This window comes from Lampetra planeri, chromosome 43 (genome assembly GCF_965212315.1).
Source record: "Lampetra planeri chromosome 43, kcLamPlan1.2.h2, whole genome shotgun sequence".
Lineage (NCBI taxonomy): Eukaryota > Metazoa > Chordata > Hyperoartia > Petromyzontiformes > Petromyzontidae > Lampetra > Lampetra planeri.
In genome coordinates, this window is record NC_136149.1 from 7,518,962 (window position 1) to 7,530,147 (window position 11,186).

Consider the following 11,186-nt stretch of genomic DNA (forward strand, 5'->3'; position numbering starts at 1 on the left):
CGGCTGCCCGCCTCTCGCCCCCAGGTGCACACGCTGGAGATCTTCCAGAGGGAGCTCAACGACAGCGAGAGTTCCGTGTTCCAGGCCATCGTGGGTCTGCAGCGCGCACTGCAGGGCGACTTCCGGGACCTCCTCAACATGAAGGAGAGCAGTCGCCAGCGGTTGGAGGCCCTGCGGCAGGCGGCCATCAAGGTGCCCACAGGGGGGCGCGAGTGGCGCTCGGGTCGTATGTTCTCACGGTCCGCTCGCACGCTCTGGTATTCATCGCACGCTCAAGGTGCGAGTTAAAGAACCATTACGATGTGTCGGTGGCGTCGAGAGTTTTATACGGCAGCCACGTACAGCTCTGTGGGTGGTCTAGACAAGGCCGAGAGCTTGTACGTTGTGTTGCCGACGGGCAGCACGTTGCCGATGAGAACGCCTCGTGTCCCCCCCCCCCCCACGCGCCAGGAGGAGCAGGAGTATGTGGAGCTGGTGGCGGCGGAGCGGCGCGAGGCGGAGGCCCTGAAAGTGCGAGCGCTGCGCAACCGCAGCCTCTCCATGCTGGACGGCGTGCTGGAGGACGTGCGGCGCGCCGCCAACCGCCTGGAGGAGCGCATCGAGGAGCACGTCTTCGACAACCAGGAGATGGTGAGCCACCCTCCTCGCAGGGCTCGGTCGTTTAGATTTATCCCGCGAGCCACGACGTCTCCTCCTGCGGACGCATGGAACTCTTTCCCGTTACCGGCGACGTCCGCAAGTTGCAGGGCGGGTGGTGTCCCGCTCATCGCTGAATCTCGGAACGCGCAAGGGGTTCAGCGTTAATTTTATTTTTAAGACATTCGGCTGCAGCGACACTCTATGATAGCTGGCGCAAAGCTATGCCACACGCCTTCCCGCGTGGCCTTTTTCTTCGATTCGATTCCATCCATAAGCGATTCCATTCCGATGACGTAAACGTACGTTATCAGAACGAATCGGAAGAAAAAACGATGACGTACACGTCCGTCATCGTACACGTCCGTCATCGCAACGGGAAAGGGTTAGGAGTAGCCCGCGGTGCGACTGCGGTCATGTGGCCTCAAACCTCCCGGAGGCTCCGGGCGCGCGCGCTCAGCTAAAGTTGGACGTTGTTCCGGACACAACGCGCGGCGTCGGGAGAGACGCAGAGAGCGCGGCCACGAAACAAAACGCCCGCGCGGTCAACGGCGCTGACCTCCCACTCGCCGCTCCAGGGGAAAGGCGCCAACGTGGAGGCGGTGTGGCGGCTGGAGGAGCCGGACGAGGACAGCGTGGGGAACATGTCGCGACGCGAGGCCGGCGGGGAGGACCTGGGCCTGAGCATGCTCATCGACTCGCTCAACAACCAGTACGTGCTCACCAAGCCCCGCGACTCCACCATCCCGCGCTCCGACCACCACCTCATCACGGTGAGACGCGGGGCCCTCGTGCCGGGGCAAAAAACGACGACGACGAATGGGTACACGACGCGGTCGTGGAGCAGCCCGATCTCGGGATATCTTTCTGGCTGCCTCTGTGTGGACGTATGCACGTACGTATGGACGCACGCGCCGCGCGCACCGCACGCAGCCAGCCATGCTTATCGGAGGTGCGGAGAGCGCAATGGTTAGCGCGCTGCACTTGGACAATCGCTCGCGGCGAAAGCCGATGACGATGATCTTAATCGGTCCTGGGCCTCTCCCTAGGTCAACTCGGCTTCAAATGAGTATCTGGTCCGATGTGTAAACATCTCCACTGGGGAGACAAAGGCGGCCAGGGCATAGTGCTGGCCACCCACTCGTGTGCCTGGCCCCAGGGCACTGCTGTGTCTTTGTGCTGGTGTTCGGATGCCTCTGTTCCTGGCTCTCTCACCTCAGGACGTCTCTCTGTTTGTGTCTTCGTGTGGTCCCAGGACATCGTTGCCATCGTGCTGCTGTCCCTGCCGTGCGGGTGGCTGTGCATGCTCATGGGGCTGCCCTCAATGTTCGGCTACGTGGTGTGCGGCGTGCTGCTCGGCCCCTCCGGCCTCAATGCCATCAAGGTAACCGCCCCGAGCCCGCGCACCTCCCGCCCCCTCCTGCCACCCCCCCCCCCCACATGCTAATGGAACGCTCCGATCGTCGGCTCCTCGAGTCCCGTGGCGTTGTGCCGCACGCGCAGTTCTCGATCGGTCCTCCCCATCGTGCCTTACGTGTCACGTGACATCGCCACACCGCGTGTGTACTACACCTCAGCCTTGTTTTGGACCGCCAACTCTTCATCATCATCATGATCAGCCGTTGTCAGTCCACTGCTGGATGAAGACCTCCCGATGCCACCGCCATCCCTCACGGCCCAGTTCTGCCACAATCCACCTCGCTCCTACAAACGAATCCATCCGATTGCTCCATCTTCGTGGGGGACGTCCTCCTGGACGCGTTCTCCCTGTTGGCTGCCTATCAGCAGGCACAAAACGTGCCGCCTCCGCACCGACCCGCACTGACTGGGACGGTGAAGTACGGTCGAACGACCCCGATGGCCGACACCGAGGGGGAGGGGGTCGTGCCGTGTTGGCGAGTCGGGCCGTGTGGGCACGCTGAGCCACGTGACGCGGTGTGACGCGTTGTGACGCGGTGTGACGCGGTGTGACGCGGTGTGACGCGGTGTGACGCGGTGTGACGTGGCGTGACGCGGCGTGACGCGGTGTGACGCGGTGTGACGCGGTGTGACACGGTGTGACGCGGTGTGCAGGCCATCGTGCAGGTGGAGACGCTGGGGGAGTTTGGCGTCTTCTTCACGCTCTTCTTCGTGGGGCTCGAGTTTTACCCGGACCGGCTGCGCAAGGTGGTTGCCACGGCCATGCACGCACACACACATACACACACACATACACATGCACGCACGCACACATGCACGCATGCATGCACGCACACATACGCACACATATGCACCAACACACACAAGCACGCATGCACGCGCACGCATACATACACACATACACATACGCACATACGCACACACGCAAGCACACGCACACACACGCACATACATGCACATACATATGCAACGCACACACGGGATAGTGAATGATGCTCACAGGGAAACCACAAACGTGGACAGAACATATACACACATGCACCAAACCACACACACACCTAATCACACACACACAAAGACAAAGATCCCCCGTATAGCCTATTTGCGAGCACCTATGAAGGCCGGCACGGCACACGAGGGGCTGTGATAACAGGTACTCATTTGAGGCTGATTCAACCTAGGGAAGAGGCTCAGGACTGATTCAGATAATCATCACCGGTGTTGGCACTGAACAGGAATTTAACTTTGGTTGCCGGGTTTGCAGTGCAGCGCACTAACCCTTGCACTACTGCTCCCCACTACTGCGTGTGTTCGTGGTGCGTGTGTGATGCGAGCGTGGTGCGTGCTTGGTGCGTGTGTGATGCGTGTGTGATGCGTGCGAGGTGTGTGTGTGATGCGTGCTTGGTGTGTGCGTGGTGCGTGCGTGGTGCGTGCGAGTGGTGCGTGTGTGGTGCGAGCGTGGTGCGTGCGAGTGTGCGTGCGTGCGAGTGTGCGTGTGTGGTGCGTGTGTGGTGCGTGCGTGGTGCGTGCGTGGTGCGTGCCTGGTGCGTGCATGGTGCGTGCGTGGTGCGTGCGTGGTGCGTGCGTGGTGCGTGTGTGGTGCGTGCGAGTGTGCGTGCGTGCTTGGTGCGTGCTTGGTGCGTGTGTGGTGCGAGCGTGGTGCGTGTGTGATGCGTGTGTGGTGCGAGCGTGGTGTGTGTGTGATGCGTGTGTGATGCGTGTGTGATGCGTGTGTGATGAGTGTGTGATGCGTGCGTGCGTGTAGGTGTGGCGCGTCGCTCTGCAGACCCCGCTGGCCATGATGGTGCTGATGCTGGGCACGGGGCTGCTGTGGGGCCACGTGCTACACATCCCACCCAACCAGAGCCTCTTCATCTCCGCGTGCCTCTCGCTCTCCAGCACGCCGCTCATCTCCAAGTTCCTGCAGGCGGCCGGCGCGCGGCCCGACAAGGAGGGTGGGTTCCCCGTGCCCTCGGCCTCCGGCGCCGACGGCTCGACGGCTCCTAGGCCCGCATGGTCCCGAGGCCCGCGCGGCCTCCAGCCTTCCGTGACCTCTTAAGCCTACGTGACCCCTACCGTGTGTGCTCAGAACAGCGACGTGTAAAGCCCCTTTACGTGAGCGCAGGGGTGAGAAGCCTCTTCCTTACTCGGGGTCGATCCACCGATGGTCATGGGGGTCATGGGGTGAAGGGGTCAAATAGGACTTTCCTATACCTTTGGTCCGGTGATCACGCATTAACACACACACTTCAGCCACGTCCGTCACTGCAAGAGGCCCTTGCGGTAACAGGAGCTAAAATTATAAACTCAATATTTGCCAGGTTTGAAAATTCCCCCTCCCGAGTACCCGATTGGTGGAGCCCAGTGGCAGAAGAGTGATATTGTGCTGCGGGTCGTTTCGTAGCAGGAGATCGTATGGAATGAAGTCGTGGGGCCGGATCCCACCCATGGGTCGCGCGTTCCCAAGCCGCGCCGGGGGGAGGGGTTTAAACTCCGCAGGAGGGATATTTCCCGTGGACGTTCGGCTGATTCTGCCCCTCCGCTGCCCTCCCCACTGTCGCCAGGAGACGGGGACTACAGCAGCATGCTGCTGGGCATCCTGGTGGTGCAGGACATGCAGCTGAGCGTCATCATCGCGCTCATGCCCACGCTCGCGCAGGCCGGCACGGCACACCCCGCCAGGTACCCTGACCCGGGTCACCAACATGACGAAAGTAAAACAAATGGAATAAAGTCACAGCAATGGAGCGAGATGAGATCAGAAATGTAGGCAACTACATTCATAGACAACGGACTTCATCCTTCTAAGTCCATCTCCCTTCCCTGCCTGCGCCCGGTTCCATTGTGAATTGAGTGCCGTAGCCCGTGTTGCCGGAGTGTGCCGAGCAGCGCATGGGGCAGGCGTGCGGAACCAGGCCTCTGCCACCGCTCCGCCAACGACTCGGCCGCTCGTTTTGCCACAACCATTCTTGCGCACTCACTTTGGGTCGTGAGACGAGCCGTCGAGCTTGAGAGGGTGGTGACATGGCGGCCGCCGGCAAGTCTTCACGCCGTCCTCTCGACGCGCGGGGCACTATGAGAATTCCCAGTGTGGCCCTGTGCGTGTGTGCGTGCGTGTGTGTGCATGTGCGTGTGCGTGCGTGCATGCGCAGGGAGCGGTAGCGCCGCTGCGCTATAAAGCCGGCGTCCCGAGTTTGATTCCCGGTCACGGCCAACAGCAGTGATGATTATCTGAATCGGTCCCCTAGGTCGACTCGGCCTGAAATGAGTACCTCGTGCGATGTGTAAACATCGCCACTGGGGAGACAAAGGCGGCCGCGCGTGATGGTGACTACCCTCCCCCTCGTGTGCCATGTCGGCCCGTAATAGGCGCTCGCTAACAGCACTTGCTCCTACGGTCTGTTAAGGGTATAATGGGGGGATCTTTGTGTGCTTGTGTCCGTGTGCATGTCCGCGTGTGTGCGTGTGCCCCGGCAGTGCGCTGTGGGAGTGGGTGCGCGTGTCGGGGCTGGTGGGCCGCGTGCTCGCGTCCATGGCCGGCGTGCTGCTGCTCTGCGTGCTGCTCCGGTCGCGCGTCATCGGCCCCTTCTACCGCCGCCTGCACAGCGCCAGCGCGCGCGCCGGCAGCCCCGAGCTGCTCACGCTCGGCCTCTCCGCGTTCATCTTCGCCATGCTGCGGGTGGGGCATGCGCACGCGGGCAAAGCTCGGCCCACACGGCCTCGGCGCGCCGTCGGGGCGAGTGGCGCGTTAACGAGGTCGCGGGAACGACGACGGTCCTCACCGCGGCCCCCCTGCTCCCCACGCCGCCCCCCCCCCTTCCCCTGCAGGTGACAGAGGCGTTGGAAGTGTCGATGGAGCTGGGCTGCTTCCTGTCGGGCGTCCTTGTCTCCTCGCTGGGCCACGTCGTCACCGAGGAGGTGAGCAGCTGCCTGGAGCCGATCCGCGACTTCCTCGCCATCCTCTTCTTCGCCTCGATAGGTGAGCGTCGCCTCCGCAGGTGAGAGAGTTGATGGCAGACGGTTGACGTCGGATTAATCGACCAGCAATTGGAATCGACTACTTCTGCTGTGGTCGATTATGCAGCCCTCCCCGTTTAAAACTCTCAGCCACCTCCTACGTCAAACCCCCCCTGTGAGCCACGCCCGGCATGAAGCGGCCCCACCCATCACCTGTAGTCTCGCGGCGCACTTGGGAGCAAGTGAAGACTTTTTCCCAACGATATTCGTGCCGTCCACTTAGCCGGGTAATCGGAGGATGGGTCGAGTGGTGGTTTAGTTTCACGAAGCTGACCGCGCGTGCGGCCGTGCATGCCGTGTTGACCGCGCGCCTCGCGCCCTCTGACGCCTGACCCTCGAACCCCCCCCACCCCACCCCACCCCACCCGCGCTCCCCCAGGGCTACACGTGTTCCCCACGTTCGTGCTCTATGAGTTCTCCACGCTGCTCTTTCTCACCCTCTTCGTCGTCTTCGTCAAGGTAAACGGCGCCCGGCACGACGCTTGCCCACGAGAGCGCAAGGGGGAATACACCTGCGGGAGATTTGACGTCGCACGCAAATTGTACGCGCGAGATCTCATAGCTGGGTTGATCGTGGCCGCTGCTTGGATGGGCGACCAACGTGCGTAAAGGGCGCCGCTCGCGGGGCTACGCAGTGGGCAGCAGCGGCCAACGCAGCAAAACCGCGTCTCTGTTTCCACGCCTTCACCGACTCGCACCGATCCGAGTGGCGAAGTGTCGTCAAAATTCTCGCACGTGCGTGGTGCGTGTTCCTTGTCCCCCGTGCGTTTCCCGCAGTTCGCCTTTGCGTCGGCGGTACTGTGGGTGGTGCTGCCGCGGGGCAGCCGCTACCTCTGCTGGGTGGTGGCGTCGGGCCTGGCCCAGGTCAGCGAGTTTAGCTTCGTGCTGGGGAGCCGTGCTCGCCGTGCCGGCATCGTGTCCCGCGAGGTGAGGCGCCGGCTCGGCACGCAGGGCCGCACGCGCGCGCACGCACGGGGAACACAGTGTACACACAGGGAGCGCGGTAAGCGCAGCACACGCAGCACACGCATGCACGTCTCAATATCTTGACGGCTGCATATCTCACGGGAGAGTGCAAACAGATGCGATGCGCACACTGAGATCAGTGGGAGACGTGGAGAGGCGTTGAATGAAAATGTAGCCTCCTCCACGCTGTCTCCCTGTGATGTCGCGTTGGGTTCCTGTAGACGATGGAGCACCCTGCGTTACGTGACGAAGTCGTGCGCTCACGCGAGCCGCTGCCCCCCCCCCCCTCCCCCCAGGTCTACCTGCTCATCTTGAGCGTGACCACGCTGAGCCTGCTGCTGGCGCCCGCGCTGTGGCGCCTGTCCCTCGCCCGGTGCCTGCCCCCCACGGCGGACCGCAGGGTGGCAGCGTGACGGGCGGTGGCCGCCACCGCAGCGAGCCGCGCTGCCACGGCGGGGGCCTCACCAGAGGGCCCACGGCACTCCTGACCGGCACTCCTCACCAACACTCCTCACCGGCATGCCACCAACCCCACAATACACATTTTCAGCTCCACTCCCTGCATCACAACATTTGTCTGCCACTCTCAAACTCCATCAGACCTGCACTCCAATCTTAAACGCCGACAGCTGCACACCACCACAACCACACCAACCGTACACCTTACACCCTGATACACTGCATAACCCACCTCACAATGCACGCCACACCTCACATTCCAAACCTCACCCCACACACACCCCCCAGGGGGGGCGAGTGAGACTCCCTGGGGAACCAGCAGGCTCCGTGAGGCGCTTGCCGAGAACGCGGCTTTCAGCCGGACACGGTCACCCCTGGTGCCTGGGCGAAAGAACATCACAAACACAGCAGGACTCACGGGAAGCACTTTGCTGTGCACAGGCTGCCCGATGCAGGCCCTGCGTGCGCGACGGGGAATTCCACACGAGAGATATTCTAATTTGGAACCGGTGGACTGCGTTTACAGCTCGGTCGGAACCGCCTCGGATCAAAATGTCCTGCGACCGGCGGCAGGGTTTCGTTTAGGTTCTCGTTGCGACAATACTCGTCGTCGTCGTCGTTAGCGGAGACTGGAAGCCGGGATCAAATGTCCGCGAGCGGCGCGCGGATGCGTTCGTCCGCGCGGACCCCCGAGTTGTGCAATACGCGGCGAGCGAGCGGTGTGTGAGGCAAGAGGGGGCGCGTGCCAAGAGTGACGGTCGCCATGGTGCCCCCCTCCCCCTCCTCCATCACCTCTCGCCGCCGAATCGCCGATTCACGTTTGCTGCATAGCCGGCGTAGGAATTCTCGGGAAGCCATTGCTGTTGCTGTTGGGGAAGTGGTTTCCTATAGATCCAGAAATCCTTGATGAGCGAGGTTATTCCAAGCGCGCGTGCCCATGCATGGGCGTGTGTGCGTGTCAGAGTAACGGTCGTGTGTTGCAATATTCGTCGCGTCAGGGGACGCTGGAAACATTAAACGGTCCACCGTAAGAGCTTGCGCTTGGACCAAACGTGAAGCTGAGATATGTGGGCGTGCGATGCATCTCGAGAGGCACACGGGCGTAGTAAAATCCTCGTGGTTGAACTATGCGGCGCTAATGTGGTTGACAAGCCGTTGAATGTAATAAGATTATGGCCACTAGTTTCGCCGATGGTGGCGTGGGTACCCTATATTGTCAGGTGTACGATTGCCTAACCGAGATAGCGTTTATACTCGCCCTGGCCGAAGCACGTGCTTAACCTATCGGCCGGCTTTATGACTCCATTGGCGCCCATGCTGTGCGCGTTCAAGACACGCAATAACTCGGCCATCGAATATTCGTGACCGTGTTTTCATTCGAAGGATCGACTCTTGCGGTGCATTCCAGTGGGGATGGACTCGGCACTCACGTGCAACGGCATCTCAAGAGCGTGCGCGCAGGAACCGTGGTCGTAGTTTTCCTTTATGCAAGCAGTGGGCGAGCGATCGGCCAGTTGAGATGCATGACAAGGGTGACCAAGGTTGCATCAAGTCATTGAGAGTACATTCGCATTTAGGATCCGTGTTTGTTTTGTCGAGGGAAGCAGTCACGGCCGGAGGGAAGAAGGGGGAGGGTCCTGTTTTACAAACCTCGTCGTTTGTACCGTTGCTCAAGTTTCCGTCTCCGTGCAGTTTCGTGACAAAGTCAGTGTGATGATGCACGTGTCTTGAGCCGTAATTTATTGATGACGAGACGCATGGTCGCTGGATATCACTGCCACTCAGATTATCAAACGCAGCGGTCTGTATGTGAGCAGCGTGATGTTAGCCTTTGCCGAATCGATGTGATCTGGAACGCCATCGCGCTTCGTGGCAAGCCGCGGCGACGCATCGACGGAGCCGTCCAGCTGTCTCCCGGCCGAGCGCGTTTTTCTCGCTCGCTCTGAGACGGCAGGTCGTCGATGGAGGTGCGTGCGCACGCACGCCGCAGGATGGACGCGTGGGAGGGGAGAGGAAAGTGGAGGGGTCGGTTTCACGGTGTTCAAGTTCGGGGCATCTGAGCGGCCGCTGCCGTTCCGACTGGTCCTCAGTCTGGCTGAGCAGATGGCCGGGGGAGGGCCCGTCAGCCCCACCTTTGCCCGGTCTGCCCCATCGTCCCACCCTGAGGACCCTGACCTCACGAACGCGAGGCTTGGGTAAATCTTGGACTGTTGATGTGGTGACATTGCGTTGGCAGCGGTGCACAAAGCACAATTATAAATAAATAAAAACACTCGACACATCCGTCACTAACACTGTGGTCTTAAAGGAAAAGTGTGCAATAGGCGACGTTTTGCGCAGTGGCCCGGATAGAGAAGCCACTCTGGCCTCTGTGCTACGAAGCGTCATTACCTAAAACGTCGCCTGTCGCATACTTGAGTATGCAGAATCTGTTGTTTAAAAAAGCTGTAAATTCTCAACTCTCCAGGTGTTCACCTACGCCGGTTTTAAGGCGCCGCAGTGGGGGTGGAATGATTCACTCGCCGCCTCTCTCCCACGTCCCGCGACCCGATGAATGGTTTCTATCGAGGCTCGTCACTCGATTGCACAACACGTTTAAACATCGCCGTGAATGGTAGCGGTCGCCAGTGGTTGCACAGGGGTCACGTGCAGAACAACGGATGTGGACATCGCATACGAACCGAACAGCGTCGATGCTCGCGTGGCGTGACGTGACGCATTCGGCGTGAGAGCAACAATCAATTTTCAGCGATGAGTCGATGCATCATCGCACCCCGAAGCTTACGCGTCAAGTGCAATGCGCAGCCACGATTGCTACTTATTCTGCAGAAGTGCAATTGTCAGAAAATCTCCAGACTGTCGTATGTTTGGCTGTTACGGTCTCGGCATTGTTCGTGATGAGCATGACGATGTTTTTGTTTGTATCCATGTTATTGTTACTCTGTGCTTGTCCACCAGTGCCAGTGCAGACCCGCAGCGAATGATTGGGTTTTGAGAAAGCTCGCCCCGCTTTGAGCACAGCGGCGCACACGGCCAGGGCTTTAATTTTGCACTGAATATTTGTTTCGGGTCGTTGGTTTAAGGGTGGGATATGTGGCACGCGAAACTCGTAGCCGCAGCCATGGAGAGGATGAACGTGGATGCGGTGTGCCAGGTGTGTGAATATTTCCCGGGTGGCCAAATCGGACCCCGGCTGAAATGGAATCGGTGGTGGCCAGGCATACGATCCTGCCCTTGAAGACGCAGGTGCGTGCGTCCAGGGCGCGTGTCGAAGTGCGGAGAGGCGCGTGCAGCCAGGATTAAAGTCTACGAGCCGGGCGTTGCTGAACTGATTGGATCTTTTTGTTTAAACTCGCACACGATTATGAAACGGGTCACTCCCTGCCTGACTCGCCTGCGGCTGCAGCCAAAACCGCTGTTGTAGCCACGAGATGTTGACTCAAAGGCTTCGGGAGAGAGCGCTGTGGGCAGCGCACATCAAAGAGGCTCCTTTTGCTTGGCTGGGAACGGCAGCTGCTTGGAATTCGGTTGCCCATGGCGCGCGATTCCAGGACGTTTATCGCAAAATTTATCCTCGCAGTGGCTATTGCCACGTGACGGGGCTCGCACAGGAGTGATGGGACGTCGGTGCACGATGCTGCTGGTGCTCTACCGGTGTCGCTCCCAGGTGTACAGGCTCCGAAACTGGG

The 11,186-nt window shown here is 60.5% G+C and overlaps 1 protein-coding gene across 4 annotated transcripts in view; it reads left to right on the forward strand.

Annotated features, from left to right (window-relative positions):
- Positions 1 to 10,815, forward strand: part of SLC9D1 (solute carrier family 9 member D1) — a 15,059-nt gene extending 4,244 nt beyond the window's left edge. For all 4 annotated transcript variants that reach the window (XM_078614238.1, XM_078614239.1, XM_078614242.1 and 1 more), the window contains 12 exons: positions 25 to 192; positions 451 to 630; positions 1,215 to 1,409; positions 1,892 to 2,020; positions 2,710 to 2,802; positions 3,821 to 4,010; positions 4,620 to 4,737; positions 5,533 to 5,734; positions 5,884 to 6,034; positions 6,452 to 6,531; positions 6,850 to 6,999; positions 7,335 to 10,815. In XM_078614238.1, coding sequence (XP_078470364.1) covers positions 25 to 192; positions 451 to 630; positions 1,215 to 1,409; positions 1,892 to 2,020; positions 2,710 to 2,802; positions 3,821 to 4,010; positions 4,620 to 4,737; positions 5,533 to 5,734; positions 5,884 to 6,034; positions 6,452 to 6,531; positions 6,850 to 6,999; positions 7,335 to 7,451 — 1,773 coding nt within the window. In that variant the 3' untranslated portion in view covers positions 7,452 to 10,815. The remainder of the gene's footprint in view (positions 1 to 24; positions 193 to 450; positions 631 to 1,214; positions 1,410 to 1,891; positions 2,021 to 2,709; positions 2,803 to 3,820; positions 4,011 to 4,619; positions 4,738 to 5,532; positions 5,735 to 5,883; positions 6,035 to 6,451; positions 6,532 to 6,849; positions 7,000 to 7,334) is intronic.
- Positions 10,816 to 11,186: the final 371 nt, after the last annotated feature.